The sequence below is a fragment of the Balaenoptera musculus genome, chromosome X, assembly GCF_009873245.2.
Source record: "Balaenoptera musculus isolate JJ_BM4_2016_0621 chromosome X, mBalMus1.pri.v3, whole genome shotgun sequence".
NCBI classification, from domain to species: Eukaryota; Metazoa; Chordata; class Mammalia; order Artiodactyla; family Balaenopteridae; genus Balaenoptera; species Balaenoptera musculus.
In genome coordinates, this window is record NC_045806.1 from 121,025,351 (window position 1) to 121,047,483 (window position 22,133).

At 44.3% G+C, this 22,133-nt stretch overlaps 1 protein-coding gene across 2 annotated transcripts; it reads left to right on the forward strand.

The window, feature by feature from the left end:
• Positions 1-3,452: 3,452 nt before the first annotated feature.
• On the forward strand, positions 3,453-18,791 carry PLP1 (proteolipid protein 1). 2 transcript variants are annotated; one of them, XM_036841097.1, is made up of 7 exons: positions 3,453-3,615; positions 11,762-11,948; positions 12,703-12,964; positions 14,043-14,211; positions 14,659-14,732; positions 15,520-15,585; positions 16,681-18,791. In XM_036841097.1, exons 1-7 carry the CDS (start codon positions 3,612-3,614, stop codon positions 16,750-16,752), a joined length of 834 nt encoding a protein of 277 aa, XP_036696992.1. In that variant the 5' UTR covers positions 3,453-3,611; the 3' UTR covers positions 16,753-18,791. The 2 variants fall into 2 exon arrangements, with proteins under 2 accessions (XP_036696992.1, XP_036696993.1); XM_036841098.1 differs by having other exon boundaries at positions 3,478-3,615; positions 12,703-12,859.
• Positions 18,792-22,133: the final 3,342 nt, after the last annotated feature.

Consider the following 22,133-nt stretch of genomic DNA (forward strand, 5'->3'; position numbering starts at 1 on the left):
GCTTATTCATCTGATTATTCTGGCTTCCAGACTACCCTTCACTCTACCTCTAAGCCATGGGCATCTCCTCATCACAAATACACATCCAACTCACCCCCTGCCCCCATTCATCCTTGCACTGCTCTCTGAATCTTCAGGAGAGAAGAGCACCCTCTACTTCCTCCCACCCCCTGCCAGCTCAAAGTATGTGACATCTCTGGTCCTCAGCCCTCAGTCCTCTTGGCCGGAAAGGCAAGGCCACCAATCGGCATGAAATTGGGTGTGGAAAGTTCTAGCTCAAGTGCCTAGGAAATAATATATTGTCTGCCAGCCAGCCCTCTGTGCCAGGGCTAGAAAAGCTGTAAGAATAAGCCACTTGCCTTCTTAAATTTGATCTGGGAGGACATTATCTTGGGGAGCAGAAGCAAAGCCTCAGCTCCGCAGCCCCAGTGTTAGCAGGTGACCTCAGGTACTGTGCCTTCTCTGTTTCCCTTTACAATCTTTTTTGAGGACATGAAGTGGCCTGCCAGATTGGGCACTTGAGCCCTTATTTACTTTCCTGGGAGAAATTCACTGGAATTCGCTGAATTTCAGAGTTCACTCTATATAATGGAGCAAAGAGAACCCACTTGCCCAGTGGCCTTCAAGAATCTGGTAATATGGAATCACACAGCAGAGAGGGGAGGTACTATCCAAACGTTTTGGAGTTATTGGCAAGAAAGCTGCACAACCAAAGCAAGCTGTGATCAAGGGGGCCCAGATCCTCTGAGGTACCATCAGAATTGCATTAAGCAAACTGTTTACTAGTTTCATACAATCCTGTATTGTTCCCACAGGCACCCAGTGCAGGCAGCAGGCTGCCACCAAGAAGGCTGGCAGTGCCCTCTTGAGGAATCGCTGGGTACTGCAGGGGACCCAGCCGGACTCTGGAGAACATTTGCCAAGGGCAGCCAGCAGAACCATTGGAAGCAAAATCACAGAAATAGGTGGGGTTGGATAGATTTTTTAAAAAGCCCCTTTGGGGACCTAGAAAAAAACCCTATGAGGGCTGTGGGAAAGGCTCAGGAGAAGGGTGGTGAGTGGGTGCTGAGGCAGAGTGTCAGGCCCTACAGAGCCACTGTAACACAGTAGATCCTGGGGAGCTGGGAACCTTAAGGCACCGGGGACAGTGAACATGACACAGTCACCTGGCTGAGCCCCTTTGCCATCCCAGGCATGAGAACAAGGTGCAGACAGGAAGACATGCTCCATCAAGGACTGTGGCGAGAGAAAAAGAAAGACAGAGAGAAGCAGAGACAGAGATGGAGAAACAGAGACACAGAGAGATTGAGACTTGGGGAGAAGACAAAATGAATAGTATGGCAAGAGAGTTGGAGGAAAGGAGAAGAGAAATGTCGGGGAATATGGTTGAAAAATTGGTATCTGTGAATTTACTGGGAACACATCTTTTCTTCCAAGTAGCTTAGCAGTCCCCAGAGCTGCTGCTGGGAATCCAGGGGCAGATTTGTGAGAAGCTCAGCCTGAGAGATTCCCCCTGCATATGGAGCTGTCTCATCTATTCGAGCTGTGAAAAACCATCTCTCTCATCCTCTAAACAGAACCCCCGGAGTTTGCACTCAGTTTCTTCTGCCATCTGAGAAGCTGAGGGCACACATTTGGCCCATTTGACTTCTTGCTTTTGGTCCCCGCCTCTCCTCCAGGGCCATTCTCACAACAACCATCCAGAAGTTAATTGTTGGCACAATCCTACAACTCAGCTTCCTCGGTAAGTGGAGTCTGTGGCTGGAGAAAAGGGCTGGCGAGGTCAGGGGTCCTGGGACCCTCTACCATCAGTCGTATGGCCTTAGTCTGGTCTGCTCCAGAAAGCTACTATTATACGGTTCTGCCAAAGGGGCAGTGTTTACAGGGATCCTTTCTCCTTGGGGCTGGTATAAGAGCAGAGGATATAGAGTTCTAGGACTCTGGACAAGCCTCAACTACTACAGGACTCAGGAACTGAGGGGACCCACAAGGGCATCTGCAGAAGATTCACCCATTTCCTAACAGAAGAGCCCAAGCCAGAAAAGTGACCAAGGCTACAATCCAAAGAGAAAACTGTAAGACACAATTTTGCCTCTCTCCCCCCATAGTAAGATTCTAGACTCTGCTCAGTATCTCCTTCCTCTCCTCTCTTACCCCAAGGCAAAGCCATGGGGAAAATTAGGGAGGGGGCATCCCTTACTTCCCTGGAGTCTTAATGGTACCCTTCCAGTTATATGCCAACCAGTTTCCTTATAGGCCATCTATGGGAAGATGTGGGCCTCAAGGTCAAGATAGTCGTGTCTCTCTGAGACTCCTGAAGGGATAGGGAACACGAACAAGGAGCTAGGTAGACACTGGTTAAGATTCAGTTCTTCTAGCAAACCTTCCATAGGCTAATCCCACCCAGTCCTGGGCACTCAAATACCTTCACAGTCTTTAGAAATAAATATTATTAGGTTTAGTATATTATTCCCTTGTTTTTGCTACTTGGCTATTTTTTCTTAGTGTTTCTTTCTCTGTGGAAAGAACCGTATTACTTTCCCCTTCCCTCCATCCTCACTGGCACCCATGGCTTCACCTCAACCCACTCCCTGCCTCTCACCAGCCTGGGTTCAGCTCTCTGACGACACTATTCTCAGGGTGGGATATTGACTACCTAATTCCCAGATTGTGTTCTCGTGTCAAAGTCAATTACCTTCCATGGAAATCACCCACATCCCTAATTCTGACCTTTTCTTTAGCCTATTCTGTGAACCTGCACAACAGGTCTTGCCCCGTCCCTGGGTCTCTGTTATCCCGTCTATAAAAATGATTACAATTCTACTTTTCTCCAGCTTGTTCAAAATCTGTTCGTGGAATCAACAGCTTGTGTTTTGTCCTCATTCAGTTGAAACTAAGAAGGATTTGGAGGAAATTATTTTAAAAGACAATTTTTCTTCTCTCTTGTGTTTCTGGAGCTAGGATGGCAGGGAAGGAGCGCTTATTTTCCAAAGGGTGGGGAGAGAGTAAAGGTGGATAGGGTCAAGGGCAGCTAGGAGTGAGGGGTGGGGTTGGGGCAGAGTTGGAAGGACTGGGAGATGGCACCTAGGTTTTCGACTCTGACTGCCTCGCCAGGGCTACCACCTTCCTGGCTTCTGACACTTGTGCTGCCACATCCCACACCAAATAGATCCAAGGATCAGTTGGAGGCCTGCAGGACCTCTTTATTTCCACCCCCCAAACCGCATTTCCAGATGTCTCTGCAGCAAAGTGAAATTCCACACAGGCAAGCCTTGGGGGGGGGGGGGAGAAAAAAAATGAGACAATTGGCAGTGAAAAGCAGAAAGAGAAGATGGAGGCCTTAGAGAAGGGAGTATCCCTGAGGAGGTGGGGACAAGGGGAGGAGAAGGGGAGGAGGAGAGGAGGAGGAAAGCGGGCCTGTCCCTTTAAGGGGGTTGGCTGTCAATCAGAAAGCCCTTTTCATTGCAGGAGAAGAGGACAAAGATACTCAGAGAGAAAAAGTAAAGGACCGAAGAAGGAGACTGGAGAGACCAAGATCCTTCCAGCTGAACAAAGTCAGCTGCAAAGCAGACTAGCCAGCCGGCTACAATTGGAATCAGAGTCCCAAAGACATGGGTGAGTTTCAAAAACTTTAGCATAGAAGATTCAAGCCAAAGCACAGGAATTTGCAAGAACTTTGCGGTTCGGGGTTTCTAATGGTTGAAATGAGTTGTGTTTTGGCACCTGTTTTCTTTTTAATTCCTTAGCACGCAATTAAATTAACTCCTTCTCTGCTGTACTGAGAATGATGCTTTATTGTCAAAGAACTCCAGCAGCACGTGGAGAGCCCCACAGGTCCTTGGAGAGAGTGCCCGGTGGGCTGGATGTGGTCATGTGTCCTCCTACCCCCTCACTTCCCTCTACCTTCTCTTTTCCCCTGGTCCCCAGGCCCTGGTAATGGCCCAGTCAGCTGACATCCCTGGTTTTGCTGGAGGCAATTAATGTTGGCTGGCCCTCAGCTGTTCAAAATGACTGCTTGCTTGATACAAAATTTGGACCCTGCTGGGCATCAGAAGGAAACTGGGAGAGATGGGCTCAGGCTTGCCCATGGCTGAGGAGGCCAATCTCAGGTTCAGGAAATGAAAATAAAGTCCTCAATGGCTTTACCATAGGGAACGGATATGGTTAAGGGTGTGTCTGTGTGTGTGTGTGTGTATGTGTACGTGCATGCACGCACATGTATGGGTGACCATATGTAGCAAATATTAAAGACTTAGCCTTCCTGAGGCCATGGCTCAGACTCTAAATCCCTGCTATGACAACGAGGTTGATGGGACCTTAGGGCTCTTGCTGACTTGGTTGAGTACTGAGGGCTTCTCCGTAGAGAAGCTATGAGGTCTGGTCTCTGGTGGTGTCTACTCAGAGCAAGGTGTGCAGAGCACAAGGGTCTTTGTCCACACAGGATGCCACAGAAACATGTAGACATTGTTCACATTTGGCAAAACAAGAGCAGCAGCTTGAATACATCCTAAATGAAATGAGAATCAATTGTCCTGAGTATTCACCATCAAATGTAATACTCAGAAGGCTCCAACAACATCCACGGAGATAGATAGGTTTTCAATTATACTAAGCTGGTGTCAGACTTTAGGTTGTTTCATCCTGAAACACTGAGAGAGCTTTTTGAAGCATGTATTCAGGCAGGATAATTAAGAGGGCAGAGAACTGGACTAGAAGTTAACACAACCAGGTTTGAATCCCAGATCTGCCACTTATGAACTTCATGACGTTGGGTAGGTTGCTGTGAATTATCACTTCATCATCTGGAAAATGGGGATAACAATAACTGCTTTGTCTACTTTCAGGGTTATAAAAATCAAATAATAATGATGTGGGAGTCCTTTGAAAATGGGCAAGCTCTACAACAATTGTAAATAATAATAATACCAATTATTATACAATAATGCATATACAGGCTGACTCTTCTTTCCAAAGTGTTTGGGCTTTCTTTGTATGTACTCTGTGCACTTGGGTAAGAATCATTTGTCCAGTTGAGTGTGGCCAGGTGAGAGGTGAATGTTGGAGGAACTCAATTCCTGCCCTAGGTAACATCAAGAACCCTACCTAATGTCAAGGCAGCTGATTGGGTAGCTTGTGAATTAAAAAATGGAGAGGGAGTAAAGAAGGATGCTGAATATTACTTCCTTAGGGGATGAAAGCCCTGAGGAGAAGGCAGGAACAAATAAGGTGACCATAGGGATAGTTTCCTGTTATGGAGGCTGGATGAGTTCCTTCAGGGGAGATTACCATAGTGAGGGCACAGTAGAGGTTGTGTATTGGATCCCAGATCCTGGGGGTGGGCCATGCTTGGGCCAGGTGCACATGATGGAGTAGCCATTGAGTTCTCAGTTATTCAATGACAAAGTATCTCAAATACTTTGTAAATAATAGACCATCTCCAGCAAGGTACTGAACTGCTACTACCTCTGACATGGAGTGTGTTGCTGTTTAACTATTGTTAACTTATATCGTGGAATCTGGGATTGGAAGGAATTTAAGAAGCTGTCTGAGCTAATTCTCAATGCAGGATTCCCTTCTACAACACCCAATTAAACATTCCTACAACTTCTTCTTAATCACCCCCAGGAACAGGGAGCTCACTGCCTCAACCATACAGAATCCAGTAGGATTGGAAGTGAAGAGGAACAGGGAATTCAGTAGTGTCCACACAAAAGGTTTACGGGGGAAATGATAGTTCATTAAAACTTGTCCTGACTTGGGAGAGGGATGTTCCAAATGAGTCTTTGGGATAACAATGGAACCGGAAAAGAGCCAAAGAGCAGTAGCTGATTATTCTCTGCTTAGTAACACAATGCCATTACTGAACAGCAAAACATTGGCTCCGGCAAAGCCTGATGTCTGAGAACAGTGGCTGTTACCCCGGTAACCAGACTATGAAGCTTCCCTCCAAAGGTGGCTGTTTGCCGAGCAGCGTAGTTTTGGCTGGCTCAGAGTAAGTGAGTGTAGCCCAGGCAAAAAGTGTGGAAGCAGAGCAGGGGTCCAGTTTTTTACAAAATGCCTGAAGACTATCTGAATCCCATCACGATGGCAAGAATGCTGCAAGAATGCCAGGAGCTAAAAAGAAAGCAGATTCAAACCAGCACATTCATTTACTTTTCCTAGAGACACTGACCAAAATGATCTTAGGCAGCCTTCCCCACCCCACTCCTCACCTTGGCCCTGCAGAGCCAGAGGCGCTCTTGGAGAGCCAGGCAGATTGAAAGGTCTGCTCTGCTTCGAGGACCTTTTGCTCTGGCTCTGTGCTAGGAAAGCCAGCAATTTACTCAATAGCCTGACAACTAGAACTATGCTCTCAAATCTCTCTGAGTAGTAACAAGGCCCAAGAAACCCCTGGGAAATGGGTGGGAGGGGAAATATAGTCTCCAAACCTGTGAAGGCAGAACCCCAGCCAGTGGCATCTTTTTCCCTTGTTACCTTTTTGTGTATTAACTTAAAGCCTTGAAAACCATCCCCAGGATTCCTGGTGCTGAAAGAAAGCAACAGTAGAAATGCCTCCTTGCCCACAGAACTTCAGGTCCAGAGATCATCAAGTCAGGGCAGTGACCTGATCAGGAAGGGTCACAGCAGCCATGGGAGGTGAACAGAGTAGCTTTCCCGTCCTTTCCCACTGTCAGGGCCTGCCCAGTGTCAAACTCACAGCAAAAGCTCAGCAAGTACTGATTGATTAATTCCTCCTTGGTTATTTTAAAATGGTCCTAAAGGTGATCGTTCAGTTCTGCACTGGCCTCTGAGCTTTCTGCCAGACAGGGCTCTGGAAAGGAGTCAGTGACATTCCGAGGAAGAGAACAAGGTTCCCTAGATCAGCTTCACACTGCAACCAAGGGGAGAGGAGGAAATGGTGGGAGACTAACCTAAGGAATAAGGTATGGAAACTGTTGTCTCTCAGCTTAGTGCCAGGTGCTTCTCTTTAACCTTTCCAGAAGTGGGCAAGGCGAAGACAATGTGTCAGAGATAGAGTTTAACAATCCAGCCTCTACCCCAGTCTCCCAATGTTTGGGTATAAATTGGCATACATGTGTGCACATGTGTATCCATGCATGCGTGCCTGTGTGTGTGTGTTTGGGGAGGAGTAGGGAATATAGGAAACAAGGTGGTCCAGTTGCTGCTGCCATGGCAATAATAATACCTGTTCAAAGAGGAGCCTGAGATTCCTTTTATATTTAACTCTGCATGACTTGACCATCTAGCAAGCTTGGATTCCCATGCCTCAGGGGTTACAGGGCCTCTTTCCAGCGCTTGAATGTGGTATAAGTGCTGATTTCATGTAGGAAAGACAAGATTATAGGCAGGGCTTTGTCTGATCAGGATAAGGCCAGAAGCAAAAGTCTTTGTCTCTGGCACCTCCTGTTGATTGTTGTTTTACTCCTAGAACCCACCCACTCATCCCCATCCATCCCCAGTACCAGTCACGGCTGTTCTAGCATCTTGGTCCTGTCAACTGTGATAGGTCCTGATCAAGGGAGCCTCTGTTCATGGGGTGAGGTTAAGGGGTGGGTTCTGGGAGGAGGGTAAGACTTTAGCTCAGATTAGAGACTTAGGGAGATGGGGCCAGTTTTTCACTCAATGAGCCTGCCTGTTGTTTAGCTCTATTGTATAGGGTTCTTCTATCTCTCCCTTTGTCAGCTGGATTCAAGGGACAGGCTGGGAATTGTGCAGGGCACAATTGGTCTCTTTCTACCATCCCTTTCCATGAAAGCCCTTCCTTTCCTCCCTTTGATGGGTTCCCAGATTCACACTAAATTTCCATCATGGAGCTCGTCCTTGAGGCGTGCCCAGGGCATGGGAAAGGAGGGAGGGCTTGGGAGCTTTTGGCTCCTGCTTAAAGAGACAGCATCAGGATCAATCCAGTCCCTTGGATAGACGAATCTGGATGAGTCACAGCAGTCCCGTTGAGCCTTGTCAGACTCCTGTGAAGAGCATTAATGAGAAGGGCTTGAAGTTCTATCACAGATTGATTAGACTAGTTTGGGGAGTTCGCAGATATATCTAGCCAACACTGAACATCTCCCCTTTGCTTACATTTTGCCCACAGGACTTGGTTATACACATTTTAACACTAGATTATAGGCAGCTTTGGTCTTTGATTCACAGACATGTTTGTTTTCCCCAACAAGACTGAAAGGTCTTTGAAGAAAGGGACTGGGCCTTATAATTCCCTTTTGTTTCCCATAGTGTCTAGGTTACTGCTAATATGCTTAATAATTGTACTGAATCCAATGAACAGAAATGAAAGGAAAACACTGGGGAAGGTTATTATTTTTCTTTATCACCTCTCAACAAAGTCAGGTGGTTTAATCCAATTCTGTTGCATTGGGTAATATTATTGCTATATAGTTCTTTTATGCCAACTCCACCATGTTGGAGTCTATACTTAGCCTGGAAATGTGAGAATGTCCTTTCAAGAGCCAAGGAACTTCTTCAGAATCCCTCACAGCCTTCCTGAATCAAACTGATATCTTTTCAACCGTGAAGTCTTCTGAAATGGAGACTCTCCGGCTTTAGGTTCACACATTCCCAAATCAAAGGGAACCCAATGGACCTTTCTCAGAATGTTCTGATTGTCAACTACTTTGATGACACGATTTCTTGCATGTTCTGAGTTTTTCCCAGTTGGAATCCAAAATTTGATTTTTTGCTTGGACTGACTGACTGAGATCCCTCATTTCTGCTGAACTTAAATGCCCCCAGAACAAACATTTAATGTCAATGTGAAGAGGTGGACACCTGATGCTTATGCTTATATTGTTGAACTGTTTATAGCTGAGGAGTGATAGATTTATCCAGGGCCATTTATTTCCAACTCCATGTTAGAGACGCATTAAAGCCTATGTCCTTTTGTACCTTGCTTCGAGTGGCAATGGAGCAGAAAAGGGGGTGCTAAGTTATTTGAGCTTTAAGAAAATGGAGGAAAAATGGATGTAAGAAGAAATAATATCAGTTGATGATTCAGAATTGCTCCCATGGCTTAGCCCTTTATCACCCAGTAAGAACACTGTATGTGATACTCTCTGGTTATTTGGATGATGCTTATCCCTCTATCTGAGGGATCAGATAGACTAAGGCGGCTTTTTTCCTCATCTTTACAACCCTGGAGGGGGCATCAGCTAAAACTTAGAGTGGAATTCTCTGTTTGGTTAGCAAGAGTTCAAGTTTCTCCATCCCTGCTCACACCTGCACCACCATTTTAGCCCTTTCCAGGGTGAGAAAGCTGGGGTGAGTGAGTGGGCACAGGACAGTCACTTGCTAGGGACGATGCTCTCCTTACTCTGGGCTAAACAAACAGTTCTTCCATTGTTCCCTGGGTCTGATCCCCTCTCCACCCCCAGGCCTGCAGGCCCCTGCAGAATACCAATGAGGCTCCTGAGATCTCAGGGAAAAACAAGGCTTCTTTGTCCAGGGGAGCTATGGAGGGCTCTGTCCAAGACTTGACCCTGTGCTGGGGAGAGAGGGAACAGTGGGGTCACTGACCTTCCCTTCCCCCACCCCCAGGCTTCAGAGACCTTCTTTACTAGAAGATTCTAAGAGTTTGGGGATAGGCCGAGAAGGAAAATGGCAGCACTGTTTATTTCCAAGCTCCTTTTCTTGACTTACAGGATGCATCTAGTATCTTAACCTGTTGAGAAAGAGGAAGATCAATTTCTGAATGTTTCCTGAGGACAATGAGCAATTTCAACTGCTATGGTTTTCTCTCTGGTATATACATGTGTTTATGTGAACATTTGCATTCATGCATGTGCCCCCGCCCTGGCACGTGTGCACGCACGTGCACACCCCCCGTGGGCCAGCTCTAATGAAGCACTGCTTCCCATAGAGGCCAAGTTTTCTGACAGCAGTGCTTCAGTACTTAGAAAAGGGAGGAAATTCAGTTCTGCTGCAAATGTTAGCTACTTATTTTGCTTGGCTTGGGCTTCTGAGTCTTGTCTCTGGTGTGACATACAAGAATCTTTGAGGAAGTGGCTCTTTGAGCACCAAGGAAGGGCTGTCATTTTAGGGGACAGTGGGTAAGAGGACTCACTCATTCTGTGGCTCTGAGAACAGAGATAAATAAATGTCTCTGCCTCAACTGGATGCAGTTCAGCCAGGCAAATCACCAGATGGTCAAGCACTCAGGTCTAAAAAGAAACTGTACTATTATTAAGAGGTTCAGGCAAAGGACTCCCCCGGTCCCTGGTACCCTGGAATAGACAAGCGAGCTTTGGATAAAATCCAAACCTAAAAATTAATACAATTTATTTTATTTGTGTAAGGAGTTCCAACATGCTTTTCCAAAATAGCAGCTTCTCAGCACATTTGCTGATTATTTGTGTGTGTGTGTGTATACACACAAATATTTTATATATGTGTATACTATATATATATACACAAAAATACAAAAATAATTCATATGCCATATCTCTATGATATGTGGATAGATAAAATCAGTGTATATATAACTTTTTTCTGAAGAGTTTAACACTTTCATTTCTTCCACCTTTTGGGGATCTGGCTGAGAGGCCAGAGGGAGCCATCCTTTTCCCATCTAGTCAGTCATCTACTGGATATTTTTTAAGTTTCACTCCACGTGACACCTTAGAGCTCAGGGCTAGTACTTGGGGGCACAGCTGCTCTCAGAGCCTGTGACTTGCGTGCCTTTCCTGCTTCTCAGCAACACTGGCTTGGAGCCTGAGGTACCAGGTCTGGGGAATCTCAGGGGCTCTTAGCACTTTAAGACACCTGTGTTCCCAGGCCCTGGTGTGTTTTGCCATTCCAGAAAGACGTTTCATGCTTTGTTGACTTTGTATAAAGTCTCTTTGTAGTTGTTTTGACAGAACTCCAGGGTAGGACTGAGGGTGGGGACATTGGCCAAACTGTAGTATTGGGGGACAAATCAGCCATGCAAAGTGTCCAAAAATCATTCAGCCTGCATTGTTTATTACTGAGAATAATAGTAATCCTCCCATTACCATTTCCCATCCTCTGCCAGTTCCCTCCTTTCCTTTGGACTGCTCTCCACACATCCAGACTAAGAAGAATCAAGCATTCCATGCAGCAAATACACACAACGTTCAGGAATATCCAGGAACATGCAATTTCCAAAGTTTCTCCACCTGGAATGCTGTTTAAGGCTCAAATGTTGTCTGACAATATCAATATCTCTGGCCTGCACTCATCCCTTCCTGGAATTCTAAGGGCATTTACCCTTTGTAACCATTTACTTGGCGGCCTGGGATTGTTAGTTGAAAATATTAGGTCTACCTAGCTCATTTGCCTCAGTAGACAAAAAGTCCCCTGTGGCAGAGTCTATGTCTTTACGCCTTCACACTCCACATAATACCTAGCACAATGCTGGGCACATAGTAAGTACTCCGTAAGAGTTGATAAATGATGAAAACAAATCAGAATGAGAAGAAAGGAGGGAATGATTGCATCATCTCTCTAGCTGGCTACCTGAATACCGATTGTTCAAAAACCCACGCACATTCTGGGAATTAAAGGTAAGGATTTATCTTCAAGAATGGAACAAAGTATAGTTTGGGGGGGTCAATCTCACATTCTAAAAGTCTAAGGTTCTAGACTCTCCTGCTTTTGGCCTCTGGGGTGACACCCCCCACCCCCTACCATCCGTGCATGTGAGCACAGGGCCTGGCTGGGCTGGTGGAGAGTGATGAGTGATGAGTTATGTATTGCCCATCCCTGACTGTTTACCCTCTTTCGTCCTCAGGCTTGTTAGAGTGCTGTGCGAGATGTCTCGTAGGGGCCCCCTTTGCTTCCCTGGTGGCCACTGGATTGTGTTTCTTTGGGGTGGCACTGTTCTGTGGCTGTGGACATGAAGCACTCACTGGCACAGAAAAGCTAATTGAGACCTATTTCTCCAAAAACTACCAGGACTATGAGTATCTCATCAATGTGTAAGTACCTACTGTCCCACACAAACCCTGTCTATCTTGGAGATACAGAACTCATCAGTACCTTAGTGACTAGTAGGGGATTGGTGTGGGGCCAGACAGGATTCCTGGATCTTCCTTCTGTGTGCAGGTTCTACCTGTGCCACATCTGAAGCCCTGAATGAAGGGAAAGTGCCACATTCAGAGGGGGAGGTCTGCCTGCCTGCCAGCCCACTCCTAACCACACCCACCCCACCCTTGCTTTGTCCCACATGTTTTAATTTCTGCTAGGTAGGGTTAACATGGACAGAGTTGGAGCCTCTGAAGTGGTCCGTATAAAGAACTCGGCGGAGGCACAATGACTAGACAGAGTGGGGCTGCTTCTCTTGGTTTACCACACCGCTTGAGTCCGCTCAGGCACAGTACTAAGCCTCTCCTGTTCCTAGGGCAAGTTAGACTCCTCTTCTTTCATCCCTCTTCCTTCTTGCCTAGCTCCTCTCTACTCTCTCCTCTGAGGGAGCATCTCTGAAGGGTCAGGTCAAGGAGAGTAGTGCCCCGGTTCTTCAGGTTACAGGGTAAACCAGGTGTTGGGGAGGAGCATCTTCTTTTACTTCAATAAAGATAAGGTAGAAGCACAGAGGAAGAACCTAGTGATCCCTCTAAAGAATCCCTAGCCTTGTTTAGGTGCCCACTCAAGGGTCCAACTAACTTATGCAGCAAGGGAACTGGGTCCTCAATTCATTAGATTTTCTGGCTTTTTGTCTGTCTGTTAATGTAGGATCCATGCTTTCCAGTATGTCATCTATGGAACTGCCTCTTTCTTCTTCCTTTATGGGGCCCTCCTGCTGGCTGAGGGCTTCTACACCACCGGCGCAGTCAGGCAGATCTTTGGCGACTACAAGACCACCATCTGCGGCAAGGGCCTGAGTGCAACGGTAACAGGGGGCCAGAAGGGGAGGGGTTCCAGAGGCCAACATCAAGCTCATTCTTTGGAGCGGGTGTGTCATTGTTTGGGAAAATGGCTAGGACATCCCGACAAGGTGATCATCCTCAGGATTTTGTGGCAATAACAAGGGGTGGGGGACAACTGGGCGTGAGTCTGTGGCCACACCCCCACCCAAGGCTGGGTCCTCTTTAGGGGCCTGGCTTTTGAGTGAGGACGTGATGGCTGCAGCCAAACGAGAAGGTCAGGAAGAACGTGGTGCCCAGCTGGCTTAGCCTCACTTTTTAAAAGTTCCCTAGAAAATTTCATCTCAAAAGGAAAAGCATGAGTTTCGTGGGATGCTTTGTTCAATCAGACCATTTCTAAGCCATCTGTTGGTATCCCTTTACTCCCCTCCTAGCTGGGACCACAACAAGAGTAGATCTGACTGCCCAAGAGTTTAAAATGCTACTCGTGGGATTGAGATGTAGGTAGGTACCTGATCTGAGAGGGAGGGTGGATCATAGAAATTAAGTAATTGACTCCAAGATGGAATCCATAATATTCTGGGATCCTACATTGTTGGAGGCCCCAGAGGGAGCTAGTGTAGATCTGCATATTTAATGCTTTATCTTTGTCAGAGGGCTATCCATGCTTCCAGTGAAGTACACATTGGTTTCCAGCCTCTAGAGTTAAAGATCCTTTGGGGGCTGAACATCTGTGGGTTGTGGTGATGTCTTTTGTGGCTAGCAGTTGGCTTAGAAAGGTTTTGGGATTGGAAATTTAAATCTCCTATTGGCTTTGTTCAATAACTAGGGATCCAAAGTCCTTTGACAAAGAACATTTTCTAAGCTCAGCCTAAGGCATTTAAATGGCACGACTTTCTTTCAAGATCTCTTTTGATTTCTTCACACCTTATCTGCCCAAACAATCTCCTGAAGCCTCTCTAACCCAGGGGTCCTCCTCACTCCAACCCCCACCCATTCCCCTCACCCTCTGTCATATTTGGAGCCAGTTCTCTAGTAGATACTGCCAATGACATTTGGTAGAGGTGCCCTGCTTACTAATTTCATTTGGTGGAAATCCCTGGAACCTGGTTTCATGTCTGGTACATGCCATTCCAGGATCTCCTTGTTTATATTTCAATGTCTGCAGGCTGATGTTGACTTCTAACCACCCCATGTCAATTGTTTTAGTTTGTGGGCATCACCTATGCCCTGACCATTGTGTGGCTCCTGGTGTTTGCCTGCTCTGCTGTGCCTGTGTACATTTACTTCAACACTTGGACCACTTGCCAGTCTATTGCCTCCCCCAGCAAGACCTCTGCCAGTATAGGCAGTCTCTGTGCTGATGCCAGAATGTATGGTGAGTTAAGGTGGCTTGGCTCCCCTACCCCCTATAGAAGCACTATATATTTGGTTCTTAGGGTAAGGAAGGTGGTAATTATGGGGAAAAATAAAAATATGGATGCTTGGATCTAGTTTGTTAATCCTTCTTATTGAAACTGGAGAGGTTTCTTCCCTGAGAAGGGAACTTCTTGGAGGTGGTGGGAGTTTTCTTGGCTCTTTGCACTGCTCTACCCCAGTTGACTGCTGTCCCCAGCCCAGAAGCAGCACATTTCAATAACAAACAAAAATTTTTGCAACTGTTCAATACCACCTTCTATTTTTTGGGTAAATCTTTAGAAAAGAAGATCCTGATTGTCAGTAGGACCCAACTTTTCAGCCAGGATGATTAAAGATGGAAGAAGTGCTCCATGTAGCCCCATAACTCTGTGAAGCTTACCTTGATTGATATTTGTGTCTTACATAGGTGTTCTCCCATGGAATGCTTTCCCTGGCAAGGTGTGTGGCTCCAACCTTCTGTCCATCTGCAAAACAGCTGAGGTGAGTGGGGCACTGGGTTATTTTACAATGGAATGGCTAGTAACATAAAATTTCTACCCAACTTTGATTTTAAGGACCACAATTTCTTTTTGCTGGATTTTGAGTTAGCAAATTGCCTTCTATAAAATATTGCATGAGCCAATGAGCATACATGGTAAAATATCTATTTTCCTTAAAGCTGCAGAGAAAGCCTTCCATTCTAAGACTTCCTCCCTTAAAAGAGAAATTTGTAGCTCTAGGTAAAGATAGAGCTTAATGGCAAAATCCCCCAAGTGAAAATTTTCATTCTTTTACTTAAAAACCTTATCAAGAAAATGGGTTGTGCCCAGACATACGTAGGTTTTATAAAACACATTTAGTTCGGAACTTCTCAATCTCATTTAAAAAGAAAGTACATTTGAAAAAGGAAACACTGTATTGAGAATGGATATTATACACAAATGAGGCAAGGGAATAAAAGTAAATCCTGAGGAAGAAGGCAGTAAGCTATTTCTTTGAAAGCAAAATGTTTTGGGATTCTGGGCACAACCGAGGGGAACCAGTTGATTATTTGGGAAGACTATACTATTTTATGAGTATTCTGTGTTCTGGGTGCTATGGGGTCAGGTGCTATGGTGTACATTGAAGAATGGGAGGCCTACACTCAGGGATGTGACAACTTAGTTAGAGATGCCAAATTAACACACAGAAAGATATCAACACGTTCAGAAAGTTGCACTCATGATCTGCAGCAGAGCCTATTTCAGCTGTTGCAAGACCCAGTTCTCCCTTTTGCATTTTCTTACAGTTCCAAATGACCTTCCACCTGTTTATTGCTGCGTTTGTGGGGGCCGCAGCCACACTGGTTTCCCTGGTGAGTTGTCTTTTAATGATCTTGGCAAATAAGTGGTCCTGGGATAGCTTGGGTACAGCTATGCTGAAAGGTAAAAAGAGGTAGATTCCTTCTAACCTTGAAGTGCTGGAGAAAAGCTGCTGGGCAGAGACAGCAGAGTGTAGAGACTGTGGCCTTCTACTTTGCGTTGGCAAGGCAGAAAATTTTCAGAAATGAGACAAGAACAAGCAAAGTGGTGTGAGGAAGAGGAAAGAGATTCGTGGTCAAGAATAATAAGATAGAGCATTTACAGAGCATGTAACATTGCCAGGTGCTTTGCAGTCAGAAATTATAGTTAATTCTCAACACATTCCGGTCAGATCAGTGACAAGAACACTGAAACCTTACTAAACGTGATTTTTGGTAGCCTGGAATTCTATATACTGTAAATAGGAATCATCTTGGATGCTCGCCAAGGGATTTACTTACTCTCCTGAAAATACTGGAAGGACCTCTTAACATTATTAGAATTGTTATTATGGATGGTGTTTCGGCGCAGTGTCAATGTAGTGCATTCATTGTTCAGATTAAGAACCCGGGGTACTGAAGGGTGAAGCAACTTATCTCGAGTCATTGAATAAGTGGTGATCAGCCAAGGATCAGCTTGCAGCACTCCTGGCCCCCACCGCTGAGGCTTTTCTACGGAGTCGAGTTGTTCTTCATCTTGTGAAATAAATGGATGCATTAAGCAGGGGAAGGCTGTGCTGCACGGTGTGGCTATGCGTCTACAGCAAGCACCCTATGAATCCAGGTCGCTCAGACACGTAAGATATGATGATGGCAGAGCCCAGGTAGTGTTCGCTTTCCTGAGGAAAACTCAATGCTGGGCTGAGCAGAGGTGTGGAAAAATTCCTTGTCGAGTTGATTCTCTGGGCCTGGGCCATTGGAAGGAAATGTCTCAGAGAGGACTTCTAGTCAAGTATACAGGGCAAAAGCCTGGATGTGCTGCTTTTTGCAGAACAGGAGTTTTTTCTTTATTTAACTATGATTTTATTTCTACCCTTCCTCGTTCCCAAAAGGACTGGAGGAGGAAGCCTTTTCTACTCTCACTCATATTCTCTCTTCTCTTACTTACAGCTCACCTTCATGATTGCTGCCACTTACAACTTTGCCGTCCTGAAACTCATGGGCCGAGGCACCAAGTTCTGATATCCTGTAGAAATTTTCCTTTCTCTAATAGCGAGGCTCTAACCACACAGCCTACAATGCTGCGTCTCCCATGTTAACTCTTTGCCTTTGCCACTGACTGGCCCTCTTCTTACTTGACGAGTGTAACAAGAAAGGAGAGTCTCGTGGCGATTAATGTCTCTCCGTGGACTCTCCCCTCTTACGTACCTCTTTTAGTCATTTTGCTTCATAGCTGGTTCCTGCTAGAAATGGGAAATGCTTAAGATGGTGACTCCCCATCTGCAAGTCACAAAGAAATGGAGGCTCTAATTCAATTTTCAAGCATCTCCTGAGGACCAGGAAGTGTTTTCTTCTCAAAGGGCACTTCCACTGATGGAAACAAAGTGGAAAGAAAGATGCTCAGGTAGAGAAAAGGGATGTACCTGGCCCCCTTGCCATTTTGGGGGCCAAATATATTCTCGTTGGTATACAAAACCGAGAACTCACTCCTGTCTCCCTATTACCATTGACGATAGAAGAAAAAAAGAATGCCAGCAAAACAATAAAAGCATTTGCCCAAATCTACCTATTGCAGCTGGGAGAAGGGGGTCAAAGCAAGGATCTTTCGCCCATAGAAAGAGAGCACTGACCCCGATGGCAATGGACTATTTAAGCCCTAACTCAGCCAACCTTACTTATAGCATAAGGGAGCGTAGTGTCTGTGTAGACAAAGGGGGCACCTGGCCTTATACCTCGTTAGAGAAGAGAAACAAGGTGTTGTCAGCATTTTCTCACTCCCTTCTCCTTGATAATAGCTACCATGACAACCCTGTGGTTTCCAAGGAGCTGAGGATAGAGAGAAACTAGCTCATATGAAAAAAGCCTGGCCTAAGGAGCAGCAGTTGCTAGAGGCTAACGGTGTAAACTGAGCCAGCCCTCTGGTAGACACAGGATAGATAACTCTTTGGATAGCATGTCTTCTTTCTGTTAATTAGTTGTGTACTTTGGCCTCTGTCACATCTTCACAATGGTGCTCTTTTCATGGGGTATTATCCATTCAGTCATAGCAGGTGATTTGAAGATCTTGATTTGTTTCAGAATGATGCACATTTCACATTTTTCAGTTTGTCTATCGCTTGTTTGGGGTTGTACCAGAAAGGTCTGGAGAATGATTCTTTGATTATGATTCTTTAACAAATGAAAATTGGACATTAAACAACGCAAATGATGTGTAAAATTGGCTAGTTCTTGCATCTCTTGGGATTTTCGACCAATTATTCCGTCCTTTGCAGAAACAGATTTGGTGAATTTGAACCTCAATTTGAATAACCTATTTGATCGTTCTTTCTAGCTGGCGGGAGATGATTTGATTTAGCAATGTTACCTTGGTGTGTTAAAGAGTTAGGTTTAACATACAGGTTATTCTCTCCTGGTGCAGATCATATACCTGAATGCACCAGCCATCAGCTATTCAGTTGGTAAGCTTCCATGGAAAAGGAAAAGTGGAAAGAGTTTGAAATTCGAATAGATCCCAGGTTTCAGTCTTCCCTTTCTGTGTTTGGGTTTTAACTTTGGGTTAAAAAATAAAAAGTTGATTTGTCTTTATTAAGGGAAAGATTTTATGGGTATGGCTGTAGGTGGCTCTGTTGCTGTAAAGAGTCGTTTTGTGTTCTCCCCCAAAGTGGTTTCAACAACGTTTAAGGAGATGTAAGGTTTACAAAAAGGCACTTGATATTTGCTTTCAGAACAGTATACAAGACAAGCTTCCAGGCTGCATAGAGGGAGCAGATGGAAAAGGTTCTGTAAGAAACCAATCAAGATCAAGGAAAGTGAAGTAATCCATACCTTGTGTTTTGTTTCGATTTAATAACATAACAAATAACCAACCCTTCCTTGAAAACCTCCCATGCATACATGCACACATATACACACATGAAGAGAGTTAATCAACTGAAAGTGTTCCCTTCATTTCTGATATAGAATTCCATTTTTAACACACATAAAGGATAAACTTTTAGAAACTTATCTTACAAAATGTATTTTATAAAATTAAAGAAAATAAAATTAAGAATGTTCTCAAACACCGTGTCTTTTGATTGAATTGTTCTGTTTTACCCTACAATAGCAACTCAAAATAATTGTACCTTTATTGTGCTTTGTTTAAGGAGCTTATTTATTTTTCAGGTCATACAAGTCATTCCCACAACAATTTTCTGAAATAAAGAGTAGATAAATCACTTCTATTTTTTATAGCTGGAGACACTAAGAAATAGAGGCAAATAAAGTACCCAAAGAAATCCAATAATCCAATAAATACGTATCTGAGCTTGGACTAGAACTCAACTCAGGTCTTGCTACCAACTCATTGAATTGTAAGGTTTCTTTTCTCTTAGAAATTGGGTTTCAGAGTGTTGTTCTACTAATTCACAGTCAAGTATGGTTTCTTCTTTAATATGACAATGGTGCCCCAGCCCTGGTGTGTATAGGATTCAGTTATTGTTAACTTTTCTTGGAATTGTTTGTATATTCCAAAAATGAACACTTAGTGCTTCATACATGAATAATGCTTAGTTTTATCTGGAAAGTACTGGTTGAAAGGTTTAATGTAGGGGCAGAGCAGATATGGGAAGGGCAATGTGAATTTAAACAGTCTGTGGCAGGGCAGTGTTAAGATAAATTAGTGACACCTGCTACTCTAATGGCCAGCCCAATAGCCCACTTGGGACACAGCATTAAATCCCTGTCACAACCCTAGGCTAGAATTTGGCACTGTCGGACAGTAGGCACTCTAATGACCAGCCTAAGGAAAGCTGACTTAAAATTAGCTGTCGATTCATTGTCCCGTAGTTGCAGATGGCAAGGAGCGTGATCAGAGAGAAAGGAGAGTTTAGCTTGGGGGCAACAAGTCAGTCATCAGTTAAGGAGCTCTGTTCAAAAGTAGCTTCAATTTCATCTCCTGGTTTCTGCTTCACTGCAATCAATATTCTGCAAGCAAGGCTGCTTGGATGACTTTAAGACAAAGAGAATAAAAATATGACAAGGACTTATTTTTAGACACTGGCAAACAAGGACACAGCACTATATTTTGGAGAATTGATTCAGGGTGCTATAGAGTGATGTATTTTTGCCTCAGAGGAGTGGAAAACCAGTTCCCAAGAAAGCTGTGTTCTCCATCTGCCCTTATTTGGCTCTGCCCTCTGGGACCGATCTATAGATGGAGATTCCAGGCTCTCAGAAGCTAAGAGTGTCTCCAGTCTGTCAATTGAGCCCATTGTTCTTAGCTCTGCCATACACCATAAACCTCTTTTCTCTGAACTGAAAGAGTTCTCTTTGTGCTTAGATCAGCCAAAGATCAAGATGCAGCAGTATAAACAAGAAATATTTTCTTACAGCATCAGTTGTACTGCTTTTCCTATCTTCAGGGTCAGTACTGAGTGCAGTTATGCAGGGTGTGGAAGCTGTGGCTTTGGCCAGAGCAACATTCATTCATTCACTAATTCAGTCTACAAATATTTATTGGGCACTTACTAAGCTTTGTGCTAAACCCTGGGAGTTTCAAGTTTGGGGGTGATGTGGGTAGAAAGGGGATAAAGATATGATCTCAAGGATCTCACTCAGCCTCAGCCATAGCAAAGAAGAGTTCCAGGGTGGAGCAGAGTGGAGGCAGGGAGCATGCCAGAAGCAGTCTGACCGGCTGACTACAGTGGGCATCTGAATTCTCCCCTCAGTATGTGGGAGAGGTCGTGGTTAAGGGCCATGACTTCACGTGGCTCTGGTTTTCTAGGGCCCTGATAAAAACAAAACTTCAATTTAGAGTCCTGACAACTTGTGACTTGCTCTCTATGTCACTCTGCTCCTGGCCTTACATGTGACAGTATTTATGTACACACTGTCACAATGCATGTGCGTGCTTCCACCCACTCAGTCATCTGGGGAGTCAGAGGGCACACAGATCAGGATTTATATAAACACAGGCTATTCAGCCTGCCTTTTTTTCCATCCAGGCTAAATCTGAGAAGCCATGAGGGTAATATAAGACACAAGGTACTTCTCTTTGATTTTTCATACTGTGAGCACAGATAGTGTGTCTATTTGGGCATTCATGGTTAGCTTGATGAATATTAAGTAACAGAGGGAAGAAATATTCATTCTTACATTAAAAAAATCATACTTGGCCTTCTCCTACATCAATAAGCAGGTAAGGAATTCAAGTCAACATCTATAAGTTGGGAAAGATTTTCCATGTCCACTTTGAAGCAAGCAAAAAGCTTTTCACAATTTTTATTGTCCTGGAAACTTTGGTGTCTATGTGTTCCTGCTCTGGAACTCCTTGAATTCATCAAATTTATTCCAAAGGAAAGAAAAGTAAGATAAAGTAATGAGTGTTTTCCACATCATGAAATAATCAAAGGAAATCCAACCTTAACATTATTCAAACCTTCAACAAATATTTATTTAACAAATTATCTGTGCCGAGTGTTATGCTAGATGATGGTAATACAGCTGTGACTAAAACAGAGACAGTCTCTGCCCTCAGAGAACTCAACTAAAGACAAAAAGGGTTAGGGAGGGAGACTGGAAGTGTGGTAAAGAATGAGACTAACATCCTATGACAGAAAAGGTGGAAAAAACAGAATCAGGGAGAAACTTGTACAGTCCCATGAGAAACAGAGTCAAGTAAAAGAAGATGGAGACATGTGACTGTGTCTAGAGAAAGAGGCCTGACATGCTATGGTATTTACGGTTGAAAAATGTTAAAAGGCCTTCTACTGTTTTGTTCACCAACATGGACAGTAGGCCAGCTCTGGGCTCTGAAAGAACTATATTGATTGATACTCCATGTATTATGTGAAGCTCTACCTTTCAAACATGAAAAGGGAAAAACCACAAAGCTGGGTTCTGAGGGTTACAACATTAAAACCAAGCAAGTGAGCTGATACTTGCAAATTTATAGGTGGCTCTAGTTTTTTAATATTTTTTTCTGATTAAGTTCTTTTTTAAAAAAAATTTTATTTGAAATATAGTTGATGTACAGTAATGTTATATAAGTTACACGTGTACAATATAGTGATTCACAATTTTTAAAGGTTATACTCCACTTATAGTTATTATAAAATATTGGTTAAATTCCCCGTGTTGTACAATATATCCTTGTAGTTTATTTTATACAGAATAGTTTGTACCTCTTAACCCCCTATCCCTATATTGTCCCTCCCCACCCACCACTGGTAACCACTAGCTTGTTCTCTATATCTGTGAGTCTGCTTCTTTTTTGTTATATTTACTAGTTTGTTGTATTTTTTAGATCCCACATATAAGTGATATCATACAGTATTTGTCTTTCTCTGTCTGACTTATTTCACTTAGCATAATGTTCTCCAAGTCCATCCATGTTGCTGCAAATGGCAAAATTTTGTTCTTTT